Source organism: Stigmatopora nigra, chromosome 9, assembly GCF_051989575.1.
Source record: "Stigmatopora nigra isolate UIUO_SnigA chromosome 9, RoL_Snig_1.1, whole genome shotgun sequence".
Classification (NCBI taxonomy): Eukaryota; Metazoa; Chordata; class Actinopteri; order Syngnathiformes; family Syngnathidae; genus Stigmatopora; species Stigmatopora nigra.
The window spans coordinates 7555011-7581569 of NC_135516.1; the positions used below are offsets into that span (position 1 = coordinate 7555011).

The following is a 26559-nucleotide window of genomic DNA, read 5'->3' on the forward strand; positions in this document are numbered from 1 at the left end:
TGGTGTTTCCTTATGTTTATTTACAGCAGCAATTCTATTTGCATATACAAGTTAACTCATACAATAAGGTCCATTATTTATGAGATATACACATACATGTAGCCCTTTTTACCATTGCGCTAATTGTACAAACAGGCCTTACAGTGGTGAAATTGATGGAAACAAAATGGATATATAAGTCTTCCAATACAAATAGGCGGCTTTTGTCAACAATTTACAAACATTTATGCATTCAAAGAGAGAGAAATGTTTTTTTTTTCTTGTTTTTGTGGGAGAGGAGGAATTATAATTCCCCCTGAAAAGAAAATAATTTGTATAGTGTTTTTAGGAAAGTAGAAGCCATGAAGGCTTTAAGAAAATAAATATTGTTTTTTTAATTTTACAAATATGATATGCCAACCTTAAAGGAGAAAGTACTTTTTATTTAGAAATGACATTCATAGTGCTTTTCCTAATATTTAAAAAAATGCAAGTATTTCTATTTGAACAGTATTAAATTAGCAGCAGCTTTAGGAAAAATTCAGAAAAACTTTATAGAGACAATATAGAGATTTAAAAGAGACAGTAGAATAACTGTTTAACAGACTTAACTAAAAAGGGGAAAATATGTTTGTTGAAAAAATTAACTTAAGTTACCTGATCAAGATGGAAAATGAGTATTTTAAAAAGCTCCTTTTTAAAATATATATTTATTTGTCTCACTGCTGCACATTCTTAAAATAATTTTCATCACAATGATACTCCTTTTCATTAGTGTTGATGGCATTCATACCAAAAAAAGTTAAAGGAAGACTTAATTCATAACATATTTAAGTATGGTTTAAAAACAATTAAAAAAATAATGTTGCATAGATGTATGTATGACATTGTGCTCATAGAAACCTGTTTATATACACGTATACTGCTTAAGCACACGTTACACGGTTCATAAGAAAAAATAATTCATTTAATCAGCACTTAATGCCCTTAAAATAAATATTAGGGTTTGGTCATGAAGTCATGGGAAATCCATGTTAGGCTTAATTTCATGGCTATTCGACATCCTCATTTCGCCACATGTTAATCTCGCTATTTACTTTTTTGAGAGCCGATCATAACTTTGGACACAAAGTTGACGATGGCGCTGGCCGGCTGTTCGGGGTCGTGCTCGGCAAACAGATGGCACACGTTGTCTGTGGAGGTCCCGGTTTTTCTTGCCACAAATCCAAAGATTCTGCGCATGAGCGGGGAGAGAATTGTGAGAAAAAAACAGATTGCTGCAAAGAGTTTTTATAGTACAAATATATTTACTTTGCTGAGGTGCAGCCGTCCCTTTTCCATCTGTTATCAGAGAATAGATAAAATTAGAAACTGGAAAGTTTTACTCACATGTACATGTAATAAGCCCAAAACAAGAACATTGTAGCAACAGATGCCTAATCCATTTATACTGGCAGTTATATTGAATAGGATGTCTATCAATGTCAATTGTAGGAAATATAATTTTTCAATGCCAGCCTTTCAAGTTGAAATAGCAGTGATTGACTTAAAGGCTTCTTATATTGTGTTGTGTTTTTGGAACATCCCATTTTATGAGACAACTTTGGTGCTTTTGTTACCACTTTCAGTTTGTCCTTGTAATCCCACTCACCTTCTATCTTGAGGGTCCAAAGCACAAAATATGACTGTGTTGACATTGTAGTGCCTCCTGAAGAACAGTCTACAAAGCAGACAAGTTATTAGTACATGCAACAACTCAACCCCTCACCAACTTAAACACCCCCTTAACAATGTAGTGTTGTTAGAGTGCATGTGCATATATGACTGTGTATTCCACTCACTTCCTTTGGTTATCGGTTAGGGTGATTCCTTGCGAGGACACCTTGAAGTGAACTACTGTGGAAGTAGGAGGAGGGTTGGAACAAAGGGTCAAGCTGGCTGCTTTCTGCACCGCTTGGACACCCGTCAGGGACTCCATGTCCACCGAGCCCAGGTACCACACATTGCAGGCTGTATAAAAACATGAGTGATTATACTTTCATTACCTGTATAAGACTGACTTTCTGGTTGTATTTAAACTATTTGTATTTAAAGTATTTGTAGAAATTACCTGCTCCCTGTTTGAGCAGTTCTGCAGCAGAGTTAGTCACTGACTGAGGTGTGTTATCCACCACATCTTCGAGAGGATCTAATAACAAAAATAAAACGGTTAAAGGAAAACTAGGTGATCTTTCTGAAAGAAAAATACTGATCCACACAATATTCTAGTATTTACCTCTGTCTGGTATGATGAGTTTACATGGCAGGGCCAAGGGAGTTATTGAATGTTGGCAAACCAGCGCAGTCAAACTTCCTGTAAAACAAAACTCTGGTTAGTTAAAGAATACCTTGGGGATATGATCATTTATGACTGCACTATTTCTTCTTTTTAAGTGACTGGTGACTCATAAATTCTTCTAATTTGGATGCAGGGGAATGGTTAATATTTATGCATTATATGTCATGTTAATTATGATTGTCTTACAGTGATTTCATAATGTTGAGTTGATCCAAAAGAAATAGTAGATGCTAAGACTCATTAGTAGACAGCAGAGGGCAGTGATTGTATCAATAGAATGTTTGGAACAAATTTGAAAAGCAGCCAAATGATGTCACTATTCTCATCACTTACCAAAATAGGGTTCATTGGGGCAACCCTTCAAGCGAACACCCTTCTGTGTGCACTCAATCAGAAAGTGGCGCACTAATTCATTGGCGAGATCTCCACCTGAAAAAAGCCAAACACACAAAACAAGTTCATTAGCTCACTACAATTATCTGTGGCCTGTTTTAGCATATTTGACCGACTCAATTTGGAGCAAAACAGCAGCTCCCGCCAAGATGGGCAATTCCCCAAAACACATGATGTTGCTCCCACTCGTTAGATGAATGGGATTATGATTTCACAGGAGTGCCTCGGAGGGGGCAGGAGGAGCATTGGAATGTCCCGAGACAAAGACTCAGAGAAAGACCTGCTTCTTGGGATGGCTTGAATTTCACACTAATAAGGAACCACAATGGGTTAAGCTGAGAATACGGTGGGGGGAACATATCATGACGTCACCACAGGTGCTTTTACAGAGAGGCAGAATGATGGCCAACAAAAGGGACAGGTGTGTGTGTCTGTGTGTTTGGGGGTTGGGGGGCTAAATAAGCAGTTCTCAGAAAGGCATGTCACTACACTTTGTGAAATGGCAGATTGTAATTTTCAGCACACAGGGGGGTGTCATCTCATACAAACGAAGCCATGCTTTGTTTCAAGATGGAGTACATCCAGAGAATGTTTGGTTCCCGCAGACAATGTTTTCGTTCTGTAAATAACCCTTCATACACAACAATTTCATGTCTGTGACCCCGTTTATGTGGGACATCCCAGGAGAGGGGCCCATGATGGGAGCAGGCTTTTGGATGGACTGTTTCCTTTGTTAAAGGTTGAAACATTATCTGTTCATTTGAGATTTAACAGGCTAAAGTCCTCTGTTTTGCTTCATTGCAATGACGCCCAAATAGAGACGTACAGTGGGAAGAAGGGTAGACTCTCATGTTCCTGTGTGAGCACAGTAGACTGTAACACGAGATGCATTTAGGAATGATTCCCATGATGTACATGAGACTCTGGGATCAACCCCAGATTAAGTAGCCTGACATTTACAGGGACTAGATCAAAAAAATGATTGTTTCCCTTGGAGGGAGATTGTCAGAATTTATGAGGGACCATGTGTCAAGTATGGATGGGGAATTTAATCCAGTTTCCATTTAAAACTCGGAAACCACCAATTAGTTTCAGATGTGATTTAATACTTGGGCCTGCTAGAAAGTTCAAGGAATGTAATCATGCTGCAATCAATTTCCATGAAACGAGATTTACTGGCTGTAGCTTGGAAGTTATGCTGAAGATAAATAGAGACAAACCCTTATGTGTGGTGTGGTTTGGTGTGTTTTGGATACAAGTGGAGGAGTCCTTGTTCTTTTGTATAATCCAAGGTTTTGATCCAGGATAGATTCTGGGTATATGAAATGGTTATTGTTGTATTTTGCGATCATATGTGGGCTCTCTCACGTTTAAGGAAAAAAACACCAGTTAAGATAAGGTAAATCACTAAAGAAAAGTGAACAGTCAAACAAAAGTAACCTGATTCCATTCTGGACATTCCAAAGCGTTAAGGTAACAATTGAAGGATTCAGCTGAACTGATGCGTTTCTTACCTTTTTTGCTCTGTTGGAGAACGGAAGGTGGGGGTGTGGCCACTTTCATCGCCAACCCATAGGCGCCTCTAAAGGAATGGCTGTCACGCACAATGAAGCAACCTGGCTCCTTGTCTTTCAAGACGGAAATGGCTGTGTGCCAGAAACAAGGTGATAATGAGGTGGCGTTAGGCAAAAAATAGCGATATCTTTGCAATTTGGAAAGCAACCTAAGTGGGGTTTTTCCATATCAAAATGGTAGTTTTTTTTTTACTTTTAAAGTGACGGCTGCAGGTTTTCGTTCTAACCCATAACAAAGACACCTTTTACAAATCTGGTGTCCCACAAGAGCTTCTTGTTTTCTGCAGAAATCACATTTGGTAAACTGTCTGTCCCCGGCTCAGGTGGAACAAAAACCTGCAACTACAGCGCCCCTTGACAACCGCTTTACCCGCTCCCGTGGAAGTCCTACTTTATAAACCCACCTTGATCTCTTGAGATGTCTGGCTTGTACCAGAATTTGGAAGTGTCTTGTACAAATTTAACAGTAACTTGCTTGGTAACGAGCACATCTACCGGAGAAAAACAGAAGAATGACCTTTCAGTGCTCATCCAGCAAAATTCAGGGCATAAATACACTACTATTTCTTGCCTTACCTGGCAAAGGTGAGCCAGTTCTTGGCATATGAATTGACAGGTCAGGCAAAACATTGGGGAAAGGGATACTCAGTGAGCTCCCACTGTGAGGACTTGAGAATCCACTCAATGCCGGGGATGCTGTCCCCCCATGTTCTCCGTCTGATACCCTTTTCTTTTCAGGCAGATGTGGGGGTTGCAACTGATTCCCATCCAAAGAGGTTAGGATGAGCCTTTCTATAGTTTCGTTTCCAAGTAGCAAGGTGGTGGTTGGACAGTGTGAACCATGGCCTAGAACTAAGTCATCCTGTTCATCAAAGCTTTGAGCAGGACTGTGGCTGGCGGCATAGCGGGCCATACGACTTCGCTGGCTGTTAAGAGGCGAGCTGTGGCTATTTGGCACAGGGTGGACAGGTTGGTGGCCATAGTCTAAGGACATGGAGTGCTGGGGTGTTTGCCTATTGGACGATAGGCTATTGGATGAGGCTTGATGGCTCAGGACTGGATGCTCTGCCCAAGATTGATTAACTAATGGACTGAAAAATACAGGAAAATGTCAAAATGATTAGAAAATGAATACATTAATTAATTAAAAAATCCTTAAAAGCAGAATCGAATGGAACCCTACCTGTGTGCCTGGTTATGGGACCCAACAGTGGAGACAGAATGTGTTGTATTTTGTGCAACTCCGGCATGATTGACCATCTCTGGATACCCGTGCGATTCTAAGTAAAAGTCAAGCCAATTACACACCACATTGCTTTTCATTTTGCATTCATATAAAGTGAAATGAATTACAAACTAGTTAGATGACAAATAAATAGCCATATATAGTTTGGCAATATTGCCTGTAAGAAGAGTGGTATTCTGAGTCTAAGCAATATTGTTTTAGAGGAGATTAAAACACGTGTTGTCAGTCTTCAAAAAATGAACTACCTTTGTTTTTGTTTTGTTTTTCACAACAAATCAGATTTACTTGGGCTTTCTGGCATAATTGGTGAAAAGTGTTGTGTGGTTAATGTTTAGAACGTTTCTTTTTTATTTCATCAGTTTGTAGAAGCTTGTTTCCTCATTTGTATTTCCCACTGTGTACACAGAGACACTGTCAAAAGTGGGTGTGTAGTTTGTCTTTGTGTCTTGCTCCCGGGCCCACAGTAACCATGGTGATGAGACAGAACTGAATGTAGCCAGGATTCTGGCCTGAGTGTCAGGTTTTTAGAGGCACAGTGGGAGCAGCGTTTAGTTCTCAGGCCTTCCAAATGAAAGACGAGCAAACATAGGCCATAATGGCGACGAATCAACAATAGAGGGAACTTGAGTTAAAACAAAATGCACGACAGCAATATCTTCTGTCTGTTTGTGGGCACATCCAGATTTACAATGTTGCTGTGACATTATGCGCCTACAGAATTTCTCTAAACCAACATGATGAATGGATTAAGTATACTTCATTGAAGTCATCCCATGCTGGCCTGACTTCCTATCTCTGGAAGCAATCTGAAAGACATACTGTCTTCTACCACAGATAAAACCCACAAAACCATATAATCAGACTTGTATGGTCTAAAGACATTGTTCCCTTGAGTCAACTTGCACCAAAACCCAAATAGAGGAACCAAATATCGGTCAAGAAATCTAGGTTCTGAATGCTGAATGTTTTGTTCTCGATTATTTAAATGATGTTATCAGTGGGCAGACAAAAATCACGATTTGTATACAAAGTTTGATGGGAAATGCACTTACCGTGGTCTGTCCTGAAGCCACCATAGTGAATACTGGGAGGTGAGGTTTGCCGGAAAGATTGGGAAAACTCTAACATATTTTTCACTGAAAAGAGATAACATTACATTGTTTATTTTGTCGTTACTGTGAACTCATTATCAAATAAATCACAACATGATGGGGATTTATACTGGCATCTTTCCAGCAACTAGTTGCTATTTTCACATTTTTCATAGTCTAGAAGTCCTCAAGAGCAACCCTAAGCACAGATGTACTAGAACAGAAGGTCTGGCAAATTAGGAAACACTAAAAGTCAGTCAATGCTCCGACTCACCATAGGGTGTAGGTGGTGATATTGGGAATGCGGGTGTGGGTGGGGTCATTTCACACCCGGCTTCACCTCCACTGTCTGTCTCTGGACTTTGCACCTTGTAGTCAGTACTGTCACTTCTGCACAACATATGCTGAAGAAAAAAATAAGTTCATAAAATATATTGTATAAAACTAGGCTACAAATAGAGGTAAGAGGACAAATCTGTAGCGTTGAGTGTACCTGTGACTGTAGAAGAGATGGTGAATATGTCCTCTGGCTTCTGTACTCATCTGGCCCCGTCCATCCTGTGCTACAGAACCTTGGATGATCCATGATGTCACTTCCCTGCCGACTTAGACTGCTAGAGACATCCCCTTCATTGGGCTGGACAGCTAAACATGGAAACATAGAGGAAGCTCATTTTCTGAACCACTTATCGCCACAGGGGTCACAGAAGGTGGCTGGAGCCTATCCCAGCTAACTATAGACACCAGGCAGGGGAGACTGAATTGGTGGCCAGTCAGAAGCAGACTGACAACCATTCGTGCTAACACTCGTATCTTGGGGCAATTTAGAGTGTTCAAACATGGTATCCTGCATGTTTTTGGAATGTGGAAGGAAACCACGGAGAAGCCGGAGAAAACATGCAAACTCCACACAGTGAGGACCACCACCTGAAATCGAGGAGATGTATCGTATGTCTTGATAGGGGTTTTCTTCGGTACTGTAGCTTTCTGCCATGTTAAAATTTGTATATAATCTCTAAGTCTGAGATGATATTAGGTGTAGAAAATGGTTGCATTACTAGATACCTTTTGAATATGTATATGGACTGTATTCCTCAAAGGCTTAAAGCATCTGTAGTCCGGTTTTGAATGGACAGCTGAAGAATGCTTGGGAGCTATTTGTTGGACCATTGGCTGCAATGACGACTGCGACAAGCATCACTACTCAACACCAAGGTGTTAATTTGAACCCTCCCAGTAAGCTCAGGAGCGTTAACCTCGAAGAATGCTAATGATGTACAAGTATTAGTTCTAGAGCTCATTAACGACATTGTTTGGCAATTTACTGCAGCTGTCATATCATGGCGGTCACTTAATCATTTCCAAACTGTGTTTTGCTTTTTAATATAAAAGTAACAAAAGGTCAATATATCGGTTACTAAAGCAATCAACATTTCCGCATGTACCAAGCAACTAATTAAATAGCAATGAAGCAATTAATTGAATATTAATTTGTCCTCATTGGCAATTCAGGTAATATATGGATTAAATGACTAACAATGGGCATGACATCTTTGAGATTCTTTTGGCATTTGAGTTTGTTTGTTTTTTTCTGTAAATGAGACCTTGTCTAGCTGATAAGCACAGACAGGTACAGGTTCTCTGGAGTCAAATGGAAAAATATTTGCCTGCAGGCTCCCTCTTGGAAAATTCCTCAGGCCAACCAGCACCTCCACCAGCCCTCCCCTTGCCAACCACAAATACATGCTGGAGTTGTGATTCAAACACTGTTAGATGGATGACTGCCTCTTCTCTCTGCCTCATTACTGCTCAAAACACTGACTTAATTGTGTTGCATCTCTCATTTGCTATTCAGAGTAAAGAGAGTGATACTTATTAACTTTTGTTTTTAGTCTAAATTGTTGTCATTTGACTAGACAGTCGTCCTTCAAAAATCCCCAACATCACACTGGACATTATTATGTAAATAAAAAAATAATGTTTCCTAACTCCCTCATACACAGAACTCTGTTGAAATCTTCCAATTTGTCCCTGAATTGAACGCCCCAGTCCACATATACGCACTTATCTAAATTGTTTTGCTATATGCAGGCTTAACGTGTACACGAGATACAAAGGGATAGCTATATTTTAAATTATAATTCAACTTGCTAAGGCATTTCCTTGCAGGACACTGCAGAAATAGACACTGTGCTAGAAGGTTTGCAGAAACAATACAGGTTTTTGTCTTGATTTATCTGAACTGTTTGTGTAGAATATGTACATTCTAACTCTTTGGGGAACAATGTTAACAAAGAAAAAGCCACCCTCCTCCCCCTTCTCATGTTATGTGCTGATCCCCCTTCAAGATAACTGTAAAGACAGGTCTGAACAGTGCACCGACCTGCAGATTCTACTGAAAACATCTGAAAAAGCTGGCAGCAACCCTGTTATTTCTGCCACTCAAACACACCAGATCGGGAGAGGGAGGGAGGGGAAGTGAGGAATGTTCACTTCACCTTGCAGTGAGTGAAAAAAATAGTTCTGTAAAGTTACACTAGTTATTTCTACCTAAACAAAGATTTGACCATGTCAATGTGTTTCTTACCCATTGTCTGCGCGTTGTCCTCGCTGAATCGGAGAACGATGCCATTCGTCCCCTTGGAAGTCGAGCTGTTTACATGCGTGCTGCTGTTTCTTTTGATGGAGCTGTTTTGATTTGAAGGAGGCATGAAAGTAGGGTCCAGGTCCATGATAAGCTTATTGAGTTGGACAATAGAATTGTCAATGTCCATGGTTAAAGATTTGAACTCGTCGTCTCGTTTATTGTTGTCGCTTGAATTGGTTTCTGGGTCCTGCTGCTCCAAGGTCGGGACTTCTTTATTCATTTCTTTGTTTCCCTGGTATCTTTCAGTATCATTTCCATCCTCGGGCATGTAAATTAACTGTTGCGCAGCCACCATCTGCTGTTGGCGGACCCATGACTGTGTGGAATAGCTTCCCTGTCTGTAGACATGCTGCTTTGGCACGGAAGCACTGCTCGGGTTGGAAGGAGTCACAGAGTTGTTCACGGAGCCAATATGACCCCTTCTAGTCTCAGCATAATGTCTCTGGTAATCCTCCATGTGAGACGGTATCAGATGGTTGAGAAGAGTCTGACTTTGGCTTTGCTGCTCTTCTCCTCCCGGACTCCCGAAACCATCTGAGAGGAGGGAGTTTTGGCTGCTCTTGTGGCAGCAAGAAGATAAAGTCCCAAAGCTGTCCACACTTTGCAGATCTTGGCCTCCTGTAATGATCTCATCGTCTAAGATGTCTGTTTCCCTCTCCTGAGGACCTCTTGAGGGACCTCCATTTATGTGTACTTGAGCTGGTACAGTTTGATGGATGACCACGCTAGGCGCTGGATCCTCCATCTCCTCCAGTGAGGGATCCTCCACTCCAAATCCACTCAACAGCCGTTTGAGCTGGACTTTCTCTTGCTGGCTTGGACCCTGGTTGGAGCGGACGGAAACAGAAGTAACGGTGGTGGTTGAAGGTGTAGGTCGGTCCGCCCACAGGGAGTTACTAGAGAGGCCGGAATCACTGCTGACAGAGAGGGCGTGATCACTGTGGTCGGGGCTGGAGGTGGCGGATGTCGTGCAGGCCCCCCGACCCAGCGTAGTCTCCCCTCCGTTAGTGATCTTTTTAATAGATGCTTTGTCCTGACTTAGGCCTTGGGAGCGAGGCGCTAAAATATAAGAGACAAAGGTTTAATGTATAATTGCGCCCATGCACTAGTTGAAGTGTAACATCAATTTACTGGCTGGTTCAAGCAAACTTTCAGAATTTCCAGAGGTCTTTGGTGACAGCACAGATATTTTGCTTGTTTTGTAAAAGTTGCTAACACGTGATCAAGGAATATCAGAATTATTCTATTTTGACACCTTGGGATTGTTTTCCAAGTTCAGTCAACCAGTTATCTGTTTTTGCATGTGTTCAGTTGTTTTGATACGTACCCTTTGCCTCCCATCAGGAATACAAGTGTTTCGAGTAAGCCCCCAAAAGAAACCCATATGGATTCTAATGCTCATATTGTATAACAGACCTCAAGTGTCTTCTCTGTGTCAGACTGCTGCACATCTTGACAGTATTGACCAATGCATTCCTCTCCCTGCTGTGATCAAGCCAACCTTCTCCCTGCCGACTGCTCCTTGACCCCTGGCATATGTCCAAACAACCTCTTTAACCCTCGAGAAGGATTAGAGGTCAGTCATTTGTGGCTGGGCCATGTCACCATCCATCATTGTGGGGATGTCAGAAGCAATACTATAAAAGCTCTTACTGTCAAACATTCCACAGAGGTAACTCAAACCATGATTTTCACTTAAGTTCAAGTGAGATACCTGACACCCTGACCAGAAGATCTGAATACCAGAACTGCATGATAATGCTCTCCCACTTCCTCCTGCTGCTGCCTCAATATGTATGACTTACCCCCCACATGCACAAACACACTGGTGGGAATGTGCATCCGGCCGGCTATGCCGAGCTGGCTCGGCTCAGGACTCGACCCGCAGCTTTCCAGTAAATCCCTCTCGTAACATTCCGAGCAAGGTGCAAGATGAGATTACAGGCAGATGTTTCTCTGTCCATGCTGACCATCACTCTGCCAACAAATACTCCTACCTTTTCCGCAACATGCAGGTGACCACACAAGAGAATCCACATCATATTGGAAGTTGATGAAGGAACAGAGGTCATGGTCATTCAGAGGCGCGGCGAGAACATGGCTTGTTTTCCCCACCGGATAACGTTCAGGGTCAAATGACTGGAGTGAGTTCTTTCTGTGCCGAGAAGGTGAGAGTGTTTGCACTCTACACAAGAAGAGTAAAGGAAGGGGGGGCATCTCCAAATAAGGACAGAGGAATGTAAACACGTGAGGCGGAGCTTAAAGGAAGTGGGCGGTTCAGGGTAAAGGCAGTAACCCGACCTCATGCCCCACGCTGGGCTGGCCCAGAAAGGATCAGAGAATGAAAACAACATTCCTGGAGAATTTTCACTCTACAGAAAGATACTTTTTAATCAAAGTACTTCCACTATTCACAAGAAAGCTGGCTAGTTGTTGTCCTTCCACCTGTGTGTTATTAAATAACATTCCTGCTATCTGTCGTGTACGATATCGTCCAGAAACAGATGTGGCCTACACTCAATTATGGGTTTCTGTAATCGCATTTAACCTTAATCATGGATAGAAAAATTTTAGAGCACTCATTCGCCGGTGGCTTTCTTGTTGGGTTGTGAAAAATGCAGTGGTTGATTTAAAAAAAAATATATGTTTATTTATTCTCAGCGTTATCTCAATGCAAAATACTTGACTGTCTTCATTTTGTGCTATTTCAACATTCGATTTACCTATGGGGCCTCACTTTAAATTTTGGTGTGAATCTAGATTGCTATATTCTTAAGTGTGTTATGGAATTAGAACTTTAGTACATGTAATAATCTGCTTTGACTTGAACTGAAAATTTGCTGTCACTTCTCAGGTAAAATATTAGTTATTCTTATCTTATCGAATAAATCTGGATATGTTTTTTTTGGTCCATATGGCTGAGTGCTACTGTAAATGCCTGTTTTACGTCTCTAGTTCAATGTCAGCTCGAATAGGTTAAAGGTCACCTGCACTTTAAAATAATGAGTACACTAAATACCCTTTTATGCGTTTAGTTCCTCAATCATGTTTATATATCCACATTGGCATTCTTAAATGTTTAGTTATGACCACTTGTGATAGATAAATGTGCTTGGTCGGACTTCTGGGAAATATGTGTCACAATTTAATGACCCTGTGGGTCAGTTGAGAATTCTCTAAGTAGCATAAATAAGTCAAACTAGTAGGCTGTGGTGGCTCTAAAAACGATCCACAAGTGTCATACCCTGAGCTGAGGAAGTTTGATCTATGACTCTGCAATTACCAAATGCCCTTCCTTAGGCATTTGTCCTAAATTCCTGCAATTCCAACACCCCGAGTAGCAAAACCTGGAAAAATTACTTGGAATTAAAATGATTATATACTCATTTTCTTCCATTTCTGTCACTTCATTACATTTGTTTTCAACCTTAGAAATCGATTTGATGGTAAATGCAGGGTAGGTACATACAGGGCGTATGAATCACAAGAATAGTGGTGGGTGGGGGTTGAAAATGTCCCACCACAACTTTAAGAATCCACCGACAAAGATGAAAAACAGCTTCTAATCACAACTATGCCTCACCAAAATTATACCTATTAAATTGGCACTGACAGTGTCATACCAGGCCGAGTGATATCTTAAAATATTAACTTTAAAATTATATAGCAAGTGATAAGAGAGGGAATTTACCTATCCACTATTTCTCCTTTAATAGACAACTTCCAAACGTTTGCAGCTGTTAGCGCACTCGGAAAAAAAAACGGCCTTTCGTCAGTCAACACCCATTCCAGGCCGCTTTTAAATCTGTCTTTTTTCACACATAGGGATAAATACACACTGCTGATTAGAGAAAAAAAGCAATTGAAGTAAATGAGTTCTCCCCCTCTTCAACACACACTCTTAGCACTTTTGTGGCAAACAGTTTTTAGACTTCCTTGGGCCATGTCGCTTTGGAGGTTGTAAAAGAAGGGGACGCCATGTCTGCCAGGGTGCTGGGAAGAAGATGTAGAATTCCTATAACGCCCCGCTTGGATGTAGTATTTACATGAGAAAGCAGGGTTGTAAATATCCCACATGAATGCTTCCGAATGAAGTGATGAGGGGAAAGATTGCGGCTTTGTTCGTGTCTACTCCTTTTTTTGTTTTTTTATTAAGGCATAAATGCTTATGTGAATGTAGCATCTTATTTTCATCAAACTTTCAAAAGCATCCAGCAAATCATGGGAATGGGCGGATCTGTATCTATTCTGGGAGGCTGTTGTGAACGGCACAGTTGTGTGCAGAGTGGCGACCACAAAGAGGACAGTGTGCCGCCGTTGGTGTCTCTGGCTTCTGGGGGACTATTGAGACTGTGTGCAATAGTTAAAGCGTGCCTACTCATTTGATGGAATAAGAAAATAGAAATACCCTGAGAACTAAGGTTTCGGCCTTCCTGTTGACAACATTCCTCAGTTTTGCAGTGTACAGAGAACTTTTTTGAAATAGTACCTTCAGCATCACACATGTTCTGGTATGAGTCCCAGCGGATCAGGGGGTCGGCCGTGTTGTAGTCCACTGTAACATCCACGCCGTTGTGCCATCTGTCAGCACCTGAGGCCAAAAGAAACTTTAAATCTGGTGCTGACCTCACTTCAGTACAACTTGGGGAATATTTTGCCATAATATTTTCTCATATGTCTCGTTGGAGAGCAATGAGTCATCATATCTGGTGGAGTTCATATGTATCATCCAAGTGCGGAAATGTTATTTTCTGGGGATTTATCGCAGATACATTTGAAATATGTATGTCTTGTGCACTGTTTTGGTAAGCCTATCATCATGCCTGGGAATATAGAAAGCTCTTCAGTAAACGTGTTATGTTTCAATTTTGTTCTATCCATTTTTTGACTACAGATTTGGTATTGTATGTACTATGTTAAAATGATGTAATAGCTTAACAGAATATAAACAACGGGGTAAAGACATTTCCTCAATACTGCTTATTTTTAACATTGTACCAATTGTTGTAGCCAATGTGTGTGAAGGTGAACACAAAATCCAATCTCCATCGAAAGTGTAGAGGAAGCACATGTGGGACTTTTGCATCACTCTGTCGGCACAGCGTTAATAGTGTGCATTTGTCATTTCCCCTCTCCAACATCGCACATATTTTTCCCCTGAGGTAGATGGAACAAGGTGGCCAGAAAATATAGGCTTGGGATAGTGTATTTTTTATAGCCCGAAAAAAACGCTTTGAAAATTTGAGATGTACAATTACTTTAAAACTGACTGTGAATACTTGGGTTTCAGCCCCACTGATGGCAATAGAGAAAAATTTATATATTTTTCCAAATCATGACTTATGCATAAAAGAGTTCCTATAGAATTTTATGGCAGTGACGAGTTACTGAGTTGACATTCAAACTAATATTATGTCAATTTGGGTCATGGATTTTTTTTTCATTTTTAAATGCAACTTACCTGAAATCTTTTCAGGTCCCTCCGAGAAAACCAGCTCAACTTTACCATACTCTGGAAATCTGAGATCTGAAACATAACACAAGAATACCATGAGCATGAGGAGAAAATGTCCTGCTGTCACAAGTACTATGCCAAGAATTGGAATGAAATCTGGCGTGATCCTTGGAAAAATCAGATGAGTTAAGACTTGCTTTTAAAAATATATATATTTAATATCATCGTACCTTTGTTTGCCTCTTCCATGTCCTCTTTATCAAACATAAGCTTGTATCCCTGCACTGCTCCCGTGTGAAACTGCAACCTGAAAATCACTTCTCGCTCTGAAGAAACCTCACTCTTGTGGTAACATTTAATCTAAAACAGGAACAGAAAAAAAACACAGTGTAAACTAAAAAGAAAAACTGATGTCATGTGGCTATATTCTGTCATGTTTATTTTCCCTACCATAATGTCTCCTTTGAGTAGCTGTGCTGGCTCCAGGGTGACACAGATCCGACCTCTGTGGCCTTGTCCAATGTGACTGCCAGGGGAAAAGTAAGAATTACACCCAGGATGAACGTCAAATTAAGATAAAGTCATTCTGATCTGACGAAAATAATCACATATCCATATTTTCTTTAAAAACTTAGAATTTTACCTTAGTGCGTTTTTGTTATTTCTTCTAAAAGCTCCCAATGGGGACAACATTGCTCCATGAAACATACTTTAAAGCGTTATAGTAGCATATTAACAAAAAAATAAATAAACAACAGGAAAGATAAGTCAATAAGTAGCGATAATAAAGCACTGAGAAAATGGGTTGCAGTACAACTACCAGTGGAAATGTTAGTATAAATTCCTGCTTAGTAAATGATGGCACCACTTACTAGATTCCAGATGAATACACTGCTTGCATTCCCTGGTAGACTTTGACATACGGTTGACATACTGGGGAAACAAAAGATATTTGTAGAAATTATGTCTTGTATTGCATGAATTAGTTATTTTTAGAAATTATCATTTTTAATAGTTTTTATAGTCTTATTTTGTGGTGAATATAGTTTCTGACACTAAATATTCTGTTTTAGTTTTTGGATAATAGTTGTTGTTAATTATACATGGTGTTTACAGATGATTTAGGTTTCATTTATTCAACTTTTACTCATTTTGGACACTTTTCTTTTTCAATGTACTAAAGTGCTGAGCCTAAGAAATGGATAATGACTAACTAAATAACAAATAAATGAAAATAACTAGCAAATCTTTCCAAGAAATTAATTATACAAATGTCTATTCCTTTTTCATTTCATTGCCTTCCAGGTATATTTAAATGTTGAACAGTATTTTATCTAATTGTTTTATAAAAGGGGTGAAAGCTATTTTTACACTTAAATGACGACAAAGAATGTATCACATTTTAAAAATGACGTGACAAAAAAGCTCCCCAAACACAATTAATTGAAATTGTCAATTTAATTTTACACTTATTTATCCACTGGTAAAAAATGTTCCTTTGTTGTCTGAGGCTTTATTTTGGTCCACATCCTGTAGTCTCCCCCTGCTTTAAAAACGTTTTGTCTGAGTATGTGCAGGCAGATGTGTGTCAGTGCATAAAAGATTCCAATGTGGTCGTGTCTGAATTTCCTCTCATGCTCTTTCAGGCACTGCAGCTGTGTGAGGTTGTAAACAAAAAGGCTTTTTTACCTCCAGAGGAATCGAAGTTGGGAATTCCATGGAGGATGATGTAGTGCAGAAATAAAGGTGAGGCGTTAATTTTCATGGATCCGCTTAGGAGGCTATTGAGGATCCAAACATACCTAGAAACAAACAGATTTACAGTATTTAAAGTTACACACTCCGGTTTGGAAGAATGACTTTAACGACTTTATTACATAACATTATTGTGCAATGTGGTCTCTATGGTTTCCCTCACAGTTAAAATAGTGGATTTCCACCATTAAGCATCTTAGCATATAAAAATGGTTTTCTGTTTGTTTTGGGTTTTATTTTTTTGTTTTTCCCCCCCAACTTCAATATTTTCGCCACTTGTTTGTAGTATTTGCATCATTTCATCAAAAAAGTGTTTGTTGTGTACATTGATAGCCAAGAGTGTTTCAAACACTTAGCTTCATTGGTCACTTAGAAGAAAGATGGAGTACAAACAAATAGTACATCAAAAGTAACAAATTGTAAATGAAAAAGTGCTTCCGGTTCTTACCGCTTTTGTGAAGGTGTCATGAGAGCAGAGACCTTATCGTCGTAGTATTTCCTCATAGCGAATCGGTCCAATGCCTGATCAGCACTTTGAAGGAAGACAGGGGTGGTGGTTGGGGAGGGACAATTTATTAAACACTTCCAGCAACAATGACTCAAAGACATTCAACTTGTGCTGCCCCTGTAATTCAAGTGCGTTAACCCTGACTTGTACAAGGTCAACACAGACACACATGCATACACATGCATAATGGAGAAGAGTGAAAGTAAGCAGAGGCACAAGGGATTCCCGCAGAGAGGAAGAGAATGGCAGCATTAAGTAAACAGGGGGGGCGGAGAGGTGGGAGTGTGTGCACAACTCAGCCATTCAGGCTTCCCTAAAACCAACAAGCGTAGGGGCCTTTTCACCCTCGTGTCCCCCTCCAAGCACCTCCACTCCAATCTGTTCTATTGTAAATGCGACGCATTGTATTCCTATCTTCCTCTATTTTCATTTCGGCCTTTTTTTTTGTGCATTCACCAGCTGGATCATGTTTTCGTCTTGCGACACAAACTCGATCATTATTCACATTGGAAATACATATGTATGTACCTGTGATTTTTATCCGGCATCGGTATAGCGTATTTGTTGTTGAAATTTGCATAAATACACAAAAAGGCAATGCCCTTTTATATTTATGTGAAAAGCTGACATTTTCTTGTTGTTGTTTTGTGTAACTGGCAGTGGGGCGATTGTCCAAGATGAATAGATTGCATTGAAAGTGACACCGTAGGACAGGAGTTATTACTGTCACTACATTTTCTTCTAAAGCCATTTGGTGTAATTCTATATGGGGTGATTCACCACTTAAATTGTGTGGTTTTCCCTTTTTCTCTTTGTCAGTCCTTGAATCACATTGACCTTGAGTTACAAGGGATAAACAAATGAGTTGACTTATTTGGCGGTCCGCAACATGAGTCACAATCCATTGTTGTGGTTTGTTCGCTGCCAACAGGGAGTGGGCTAATGATGACAAACCATGTCTAGATGACAAACAAGGACATTTATAGACCCAAGTGCTTACCTGGCTGATACATCTGTGAAATTCACAAAGGATGAAATGACAACACCAATTCGCCCTTTACCGCCCTAGGAAAGATGAGAACGGGAAATAATTAATCATCCTAAACATAATATTGAAATATGTCTCAACTGCTGATTTCTGCAACGTTATACAACTTCCGTTCTGTTATATGCTAGATTTTAAAAGTGCTTTTTTTCCCAAACGGTGGAAGTAAAATAATGAAATCAACATTTTGATACCGACTAACATATTGTTTTTAACTTTGCATAGAAATAAAAGCAATACAAATTGGAAGCAAGCTGGAAAAAATGATCTATAGAACTTTGTTCTTGGAGTTTCATTATAATTGTATAACTATGTTTATGAAAAAAAATTTTGTAAAAGCTTACTCTGCAGTGGATAACCACCACGTGGAGCGGGTGAGCATTGAGCCAACTTTCCATGGCTTTACAAATGGTGCAGATCTTATCTAAAGGTGGGGCGTGCATGTCAGGCCAGCCTGTATCAAGAGTCTAAAAGCAAAAAAAAACATAGGCAACAATGTAGATCAGTTATCAATTATATTCTTAAAACCCAAATGACTAAATTAATAAAGAGATAAGCAGCTTTTTGATATGATATCACTATAATGGGCAATTTTCATCATGTTGTTTTATAATAAACTTACCCTTTGTCCCAATTTAAAAAAAAAAAAAAAGGTATGTTGATCATGTACCTTTGGATTCATTCTTGTCAGGTCATGTCTTTTCTCGGACAGGTTGATAATCTGAGGGACAAACACTGGCAGTGAGACAATCTGCATGTTTTTGGACATTTGGTCTCAATTGTCGTAATACAGATGAGCTCAGCATGAGATAGATCAATATATTGCTAAGGGGCAAGCAAAAGTGACATCAATGCAGTGTGTACTTTGACATTTAAGTTACAACAACAACAACTGCCATTGGGTATCATTAGGTCACTCACCAAGTAATTGTCAGCATGTTTAGACTTGAGCATTCGAGTGACATCCTTCAGGTTGTGAGTGTAGATTTCTTCTTGGCATCCCCGCGGGAAGGAAACAGCGATGATGCGCTCCGTTATATACGTCAGGTCCAACTCGTATCCCTCCTCCATGCTAAATGAATGTGGTTCCCACCTGTCCAGGGTGGAAAAATATTGTGAATCGGAGCCTTGCAGCCATTTTTCGCCATCTCTGCTTGCGACAAGTGACTTTACTCGAGTCAATATTTGACGGTCAAAGTCCTCAGCGCTTGTCATTGTGTCAAAACTTACTGCCAATATACTCAGAGAACAACCTCTATACACATTGTGTGTTTGTGTGTGTTTGTTTGCACAGTAATGGTTTTTAGTTAAGTGCCAAACACTAGTAATGTATTGACCTTTTAGAAAAGATTATAAACAAGTATTTATGCCATAGAGATACAGGCACTGAACCAATAAAAGAATAACAACAACAATGAAGGCTAGGGTTGTCAAGTTGAAACATGTTGGTATGAATTCTTGACTGGACTGTGTCTATTCTGAGCTCAAGACAATAGACTTCCTGGATTGACTACTTACTAACTATTAATAGGCAAAAAAAACTTAGATTGTTAAATAAGTGCAAAAAAGTTCTACAAATTATTTTTTTCTATACACTTTTGAGGAAACACCTGTAACCTATACATACGTTAAATGTATTGTGACTTCCCTCAATGGCCCTTATCTATTTCATCATTTCCTGAAGTTGTAAAATTCAATAACGGACAGCTTATAAGGAATTTTTATATCGCATGAGATGGTCTGAGATCCAATAGTAGTAGTAGAAAAATGATTCGGCCTGTAAAGTAACTGCGTATACATAAGAACTGTATGAGAGTAGTGAGTACAGACAACAATAAAAAGTTCCAAATCTTGTTTCAGACCCCCAAATTTTCCTCCCCAGGCTTGCATGGGTTTTATTTTGGTGCACTGGCTTGCACACACATTTACAAAAACATACAAGTTACATTCATTGAAGACTTATTTACCAAACGCATGAATATGGCTTGATAGATGAGACAAAGGAATTCCCAAAGCAACAGTAATGCACCCATTCTTAGTTCACACCCATAGATAAAGTGAAGTATACCCATTCCATTCCATGGAAGTTAGGATCCAGAAACCCCCCCACGCCCACACACACAATAAGGGCATGAGAATGTACAACTGTATAGTAGATTTAAAAAAAACTCTTGTGATACGGAGGCAGTTAACTGAAATGTATACTTCAACTGTAATATTGCTACCATTTTATGACGCAGTTGAATCATTAATCTCTCGCCAACAGTGACATTTCTTGATGAATGGTAAATGGGACTTCATTCAAACATATGCACGCAAACGGTTTCGAATGTACAAATAAGGCTAAAAGATATCATCATCCTTCTCGTATGACCCTTCAATGGTTAGCTGTGATTAAACTATTGACATTCAAGAATGTGTCTGACAGTCAATTGTGAAATGACTGCAGGCTATAGCCCGGCACTTTGAAGGGGGCCCGAGAGGGAGTCACAGAGTGGGGATGTTTCAGTCGAGCGGAATGAAAGAGGCCATGTGTCTGAAGAGGTCATCACTCGGGGAAACAGAGCTGGGTGTTCAGTGAGTGTGTGTGCACGCCTGACTGAGAGGTCCTTGAGGATGGAACACATGGCAGAGTTAGGACATTTCCCTTGAGACTCAGGAAAAAAAAATATTGACTAATGGGAAAGTAATGAACACGCTGGCCAGTAGTTATGGTCCACCTATCTTCGGGGCACAGTTGGAGGGAGGGAAGGGGTCTTCATACTGTTTTGAATGTGTCAAAGTGCTTTGCTAACTGCAGATTAGATTGGAATCTAACCAACACTTAACCTCTGTGTGACCCAGTGTTGTGAAAGTCTTCTTTTATTTGGTACGCCATGAGCAAAAAGAAATTGAATAGAATAGTTTGGCAGGTTGGATCAGATTCTATTGTTATAGTGCTTAAAATATTACTTCATACTGACCTATTGCACACACAAATACATTTAATACAGGGTTTGGTGGTATGATGGAGAGTGATTAGCACAGGGGTGGGCAAACTTTAAGGCCCGGGGGCCATATTGACTTTAAAAATTTGACAGATGGGCTGGGTCAGCAGCAGATACGATACATATAAAAAAGTGCATCCGTTAACAGTACATATGAAACGTAAACAGAAAAAAGGGACTGAAGTATTCACATAAAATTCATCCAGTATATAATCAGTTCACCACACTCAAGTTGAAAAAAAGGATGAATAAACTATTATAACAATATGAAACAAATCATACAATTGCATTTATTCAAGTCAACTGGAGACTTGGTGAACCAACCTCAAACCGTTATCTGCAGCACTGCCTCAAGCTCCAGCTTTTACCAAGACCACTTCTCTTCTTCATCATTCAAGCTGTCACAACCAACTAGCCCCGGCATGCACAAAAGATAATTGCTCTTTAATTAACTAGTTTTGTTCTGGAATGAGGAAAAATATTAGCTCACAAAGGCAATAGTATAAACTATGCAAAAGGCCACCCATGGCACAGTAAGAGCAGGGCTTGAGGAGAATCCAAGCATGGCAGAATGAGAAAACTAAACAAAACAAAAATAGAAAATAGGTGATCAGGTCTGCTGTGAGCAAGCTTCGACAGGTTTATTGGGGTCAGGATGTTGGGGGATTAGGGTGTGCCTCACTCAAACAGTTCTTACCCCTGTGGGTAAGTGATTGGACATAGATTAGTCCTCAAAGCCAACTATTATACTTCAAATATCAGTGAGGGAAGCAGAGGGACCAAGTATAAGCGTTAAAGTAGGCATACCTTATTCAGAAGAGCCACACCCTTCACCTGGCCAATGTTTTATTATGGAATATTCCACAAGCAGCTGCAATGTAGGGGAAAGCTCCAATTTCCAAACTTGAATGAAAGTTGAATCACAGGCTATAGTTGTTTTTATTTTAAGACACAACTCTTGGCATAAGTTGTATAATACTTCATCGTCCCAGTGATTGAGTCAGGGATTAATTGTGCAGATGTCTGTTTGCATCTGATTTCAACGGTTGCTGCATGCGGCGACAAGCTATTCGGCTGTGTTTTCCATCTGTGATGGAAATGTGATCATCATTTCAGCGAATTGTTTCTACATACTTGCATTTAAAAAAAAAACTGCCAGAGAAAGAGAGGAAACAAGCTTAAGGCGAGAAACAGAATACGGAATTAGTTTTGAAATGTAATTCATTCTATGTAATCCAATTTATATATTATTGAGGTAGCAGATTGGGGGTGTAGTGGGTAAAAATATTTACTCATAGGCATTAAAAAAGAAGATATTGCTAAATGTGTTTATCGTAAATTCCAATTGTGGTTTCTACACAAAGTAATGAGAATAAAGGGTGTTTTTACTTTACGATTAGACTATATTTATATGCAAATGTTTACTGTACTTCTAATTATGACAGTTTGAATGGCTTGCAGTTGACCTAGTTTGCTTAGTGGCATAAGAATACACTATCACGCGACACAAAATTTATGGCCTAGATGTGTTTTTCCCTACAGTAGACACTGCAATGCTGATTTTGGGATTGTGTAAACATAAATTCCAACATGTCAAAACACTTAAAGTGGACTTTGCGTTGAATTCTATTCTTTGATTGTTTCATACTAAGTAAAAATAAGATTGCGACCAGCATGATGTTTGACACTTTTGTTTGTGGACTTGATTTCATTGCAATTGGTTTAGAAAAAAATGAAGGTTCACCTTCAAGTATAAATTCAAGAACTGAACACGTAACTAAGTTTTTTACCCCTTCATGAAAAACAATCTAAAAATGCCTGCGTGAGGCACAGCAAGTCCATTATTGCCCCCTCCAAAGGCTTATCGTTTTACCATACAAGTAAATATACTTAAGGCTGAATGTTGCCCATTTGTGAGTCATGCAGTTTCTAGCCCAGTTAAAAAAAAATACAAATCCACCGCAAACGTCATGCCTTTAGACATATGAAAGCAATCTCAGGGTTCCCTTCCCCCTCTACGTGAACCATTCAAACTTCAAGGTAACTCACATACTGATGAATCATCCTGATCACTTTTAACCCACAAATAAGGCTTGTCCAGCTTTAATATAAAGAATAACAATAAAACATGACCTAACCTTTCAATATAAGAAACCAAAATGACAGCAACATGTTTATGGCTTTGTTTAGGCAAGACCTACAAGCATGATCTTTTCATTCCTATTGGTTCAAATCCCAAAATCCATCTTCGTTGACCTACCATCTTTCATTCATGTCTTCACACTTGGCTAAAATCGGATCCAGTTTTACCAAAGATCCGTGGAATTTCTAGCGTTAGTTCTGAGGGCAGAAAATTTACAACCTCCATCACCATAACACATCTTTTGATGGGGATCAGCTGTGTTTTATGGAATGTAGCCTTTGTCCCTTGACAAGAAGGACCTTTGGTAGCATCTGGCAATAGATGTCTACATCTGGCTAAAATTCTGTCAATGGACCTGCTCAATTTTAAGCAAATTGTTGCTGACTGTAGGCATTTTGTACTTGTTGCAACTGCTGCACGAGCTGTAGCTTTTGAGTGTGCTTACTGAGACGTCGCTCGATGCTGGATCGCTGATGCCCTCTGACAAGAGAGATGCTTTTCCTTGTTAACTACAGTACTGAATAAATATATTCTGTGGACTTCCACTAGAGTGAACAGGAGTGACTTGAAAGGTAGACTGGTTGAAGACTCTAAATTGTTCCTAGGTAGGAGTGTGATTGTGAATGTTTGTCTGTCTCCTTGTGCCCTATGATTGGCTGGCTACCAATTCAGAGTGTCCCTGTTTGGTGCCGATAGTTGGCTGGGATAGACGGCAACACCCCCCACATAGTTTCGAGTCCAGAATGTGCATTTGAAATAAACAATTACACAAAACGCCACTAATTGGGAGAAGGTTGTATTTTTAGCAAGTTCATATGGTAATGCCGAAAAGCTGACATGTTTTTGTCACCCTTTATTATGAATTTAGATGGAGAAAAACAACCACTGCCCTGCATTTTGGAGAGAGAAAAAACTACAGCTTGAAGGCTTGTAAAGTACTCCCTCATTATCCATTGCTATACCAAGGTCACGGTGAAATATGTCCCGAAATGGATTACATTCCCATTCCGACTCCATGTTGATCTCAAGAATTTTTTTAGTCCTTCCTCTCTCATTTTAATGATTTGCACATGGCTGCCAAGTAGCAGTGAATCCGCTTGCCAAATGTAGGGGACATTATTTCAAAATCTGGATTGGAAATAGCCGCTTGTTAGATGCAATTCTTTGCCTTAAGGGACATTTATCACATTTCAAAATGGCACGACAACAAAAGCCGTAATTGCCAGTTTAAAAATGTTTCTCTTTTCTTGCTTGGCCTGTAATTAATGTTAAAATGAATCAGCCTGTTTATGGACGACCTACTAACTCGGTGGGCTCATGCTTAAGGTGGATGTAGATGTGGAGGGGTGATGCTTAATTTGACTACTCTGCAAGGAAAGGCCAACAAGTGATATACTCATGTTAAAGTGTTTTGCTCCCGCCACTGCTCCTCCGATGGAAGTGGGTTGGTACATGCCGTCAAAATGATGGCTGCCCCGAGGGTACTCGTACAACACAGCAGATGTGTTCTCTAAAGACAATCTAGCAGAAGATCAGAGCAAACTCCAACACACACCAAAATAATAGAGCCCTGTTACTTTTTTTTTTTTTGGCGCCCAAAAGCACTCCCGGCTAAGTCATCCATAATAATGACCGCATGTGTTTCACATTATAAGCTGTACCGTATCACACCAAAGTGAGCGAAAGTCATGGATGAAAACAAGAGTCTTTAAGTTAAACTTTTTATTTATTTTATATATATATATATAGCCTCGTTGAATTGTGAATTGTATTGGATTTCGTTTCTTTTTTGGGAGGGAGGCTGTGATTTACCTGTTTTTACACACGAGAGCCAAGAGAGTTCAAATGCCACTGAAAAAAAAATGCCTGTTTAGTCGATGAAATTAGCACGGAGGCGAGAAATTCAGTTTCACAAAATCCATACATTTTAAGAATAAATGTGACGCAAGGATCGAACAATTATTTGGGCTATCTATGGTTCCTGTGAATCTTTTGTATTTGAAGTTGTGATGAAGGACCACATGTCAGACTCTCGGGGGCTCATATATTGCCCATGATCCCTCCGTTTGTCACCCCTGCTCAAAGCGGCTGACTAGCATAATTTCTTCAGCCCAAGATAAATTCACTTCCACAAAGTATGCTGAGTTTGAATGACTCCCTTCTCTGTCCTCAAGTCCTGTTGAAAGTAATGAATACACACGCTCACACAGAAACCCAAATACTTAGAAGTGAGTGCCTATAACACTGATGGCCAAGGTAAATACTGTGAGAAACCTTCTATTATGCTTCTACAAACCCAATGAAATGACTTGGTGTGTTCCTCTATGCTCCTCTATATTACACCAAGCAAGAGAAGGCAGTGGTTAAAATCCTACCTACTGCTGGTAATGATTGACTCAGTGTGTAAAGAAGGAGGAAAAAACAAGAGGAAAGTTCAGCCTTACCTTTTAAAGCCTGGGTGGAACAACAATTTCAGTCTTTTTTTGCCCCTCTTTGTCAGTCAGCGGTCCTGAGAAAGTATTGGAGGGAGGTCACAGATCCCTCAGCCAGTTCTTGAGTGCGCTCATTCCAGCTTCACTTTTGGACGATCAGATGGGAGAATCCCAATGGAGGCAGGGCACCGAAATTGAAGTAGTCTTGTTTTATGAGAGTCCTTGCAAAGTTGCACTGAAGCTTCCGTTGAAACGTAGGCGCAATTTCCTCCAGTTGAGGCTGCGCGATTGCAGAAGCCGCAAGTCCAGGCATGGGGATGGTCCTCCCACAGCTCCACTCAGCCGTCTCCCTCCCATCCTCCCTCTCTTTGCTCACCCACGCCCCCCTCTGAGTCTGAGCCTCCTCCCTCTGCTTCTGTCCATTTGTTCACACGCACACTTCCTCCAGACACCCCCCACAGGACAATGCCATTTCCCTCTATATTTATAACCCATCCCATGTGAAGAAGAAGGAAAATGAGGGTATATACGAATTATAGCACAGCAATTTAACACTTTATTTGATCAATGGTGCAGCTTTAATTCAATTCAGTATTATTATCAATACAATTTTACTTTTTAAAATCTATCCTGCAAAGACTGAAAACAGTCTACTAGTTTTTTTTTGTTTTAATATTTTTGACATGGTGAAGCCAAATAGTTCAATATTTTTCTGCCACTTAATAAAAAGTAGTGGGTGACGTTGATTCAACTTAATGGTTTAAATGATACGTTTTCTTAGAAATACACTTGTGTAGTAATATTAATACTTGAGACTAGTTGTAAAATGTTTCTTCATATTATTTTTAGTTGGATATATTCACCAATAACATTTAATGCCCTATAAAGCTATTGATTCAAGATTTATCAATCTAATTATAAGCACCTGATTATTTGATAAAACTGAATATCTAAATATGTTTGTAA

The 26559-nt window shown here is 39.8% G+C and overlaps 1 protein-coding gene and 1 long non-coding RNA gene across 4 annotated transcripts in view; one reads left to right on the plus strand and one right to left on the minus strand.

The window, feature by feature from the left end:
• tns3 (tensin 3) lies at window positions 1–25934 on the minus strand. The gene is made up of 27 exons (XM_077725213.1): window positions 25606–25934; window positions 18953–19124; window positions 18702–18752; window positions 18376–18498; window positions 17987–18051; window positions 16927–17010; window positions 16413–16525; window positions 15596–15656; window positions 15174–15249; window positions 14954–15083; window positions 14730–14795; window positions 13758–13859; window positions 9209–10327; window positions 7115–7266; window positions 6896–7025; window positions 6583–6666; window positions 5468–5564; window positions 4861–5375; window positions 4689–4775; window positions 4225–4356; window positions 2651–2746; window positions 2255–2332; window positions 2090–2167; window positions 1821–1989; window positions 1631–1699; window positions 1291–1320; window positions 1–1213 (listed from the first exon to the last, which is right to left on the minus strand). The coding sequence occupies exons 2-27, from the start codon at window positions 19100–19102 to the stop codon at window positions 1069–1071; spliced, it is 4002 nt and encodes a 1333-aa protein (XP_077581339.1). The 5' UTR covers window positions 19103–19124; window positions 25606–25934; the 3' UTR covers window positions 1–1068.
• The window catches only part of LOC144202177 (uncharacterized), a 48905-nt gene that overhangs the window by 6849 nt on the left and 15497 nt on the right, over window positions 1–26559 (plus strand). For 2 of the 3 annotated variants that reach the window (XR_013327477.1, XR_013327479.1), the window contains exons 3-4: window positions 14745–14908; window positions 16370–16469. This is a non-coding gene — a long non-coding RNA (uncharacterized LOC144202177). Of the gene's footprint in view, window positions 1–4243; window positions 4375–14744; window positions 14909–16369; window positions 16470–26559 lie in introns of all 3 variants that reach the window. The other variant, XR_013327478.1, reaches the window with a different exon arrangement.

Excerpts from the sequence above, each read along its gene's own strand:
- tns3 (XM_077725213.1), bottom strand. The coding sequence starts at position 19,102 with ATGGAGGAGGGATACGAGTTGGACCTGACGTATATAACGGAGCGCATC. Across the intron at positions 15,250-15,595 it reads GTGTATTCATCTGGAATCTA|TCACATTGGACAAGGCCACA; the intron begins GTAAGTGGTGCC and ends TTCCCCTGGCAG. Across the intron at positions 7,026-7,114 it reads CATCTCTTCTACAGTCACAG|CATATGTTGTGCAGAAGTGA; the intron begins GTACACTCAACG and ends TTTTTTCTTCAG.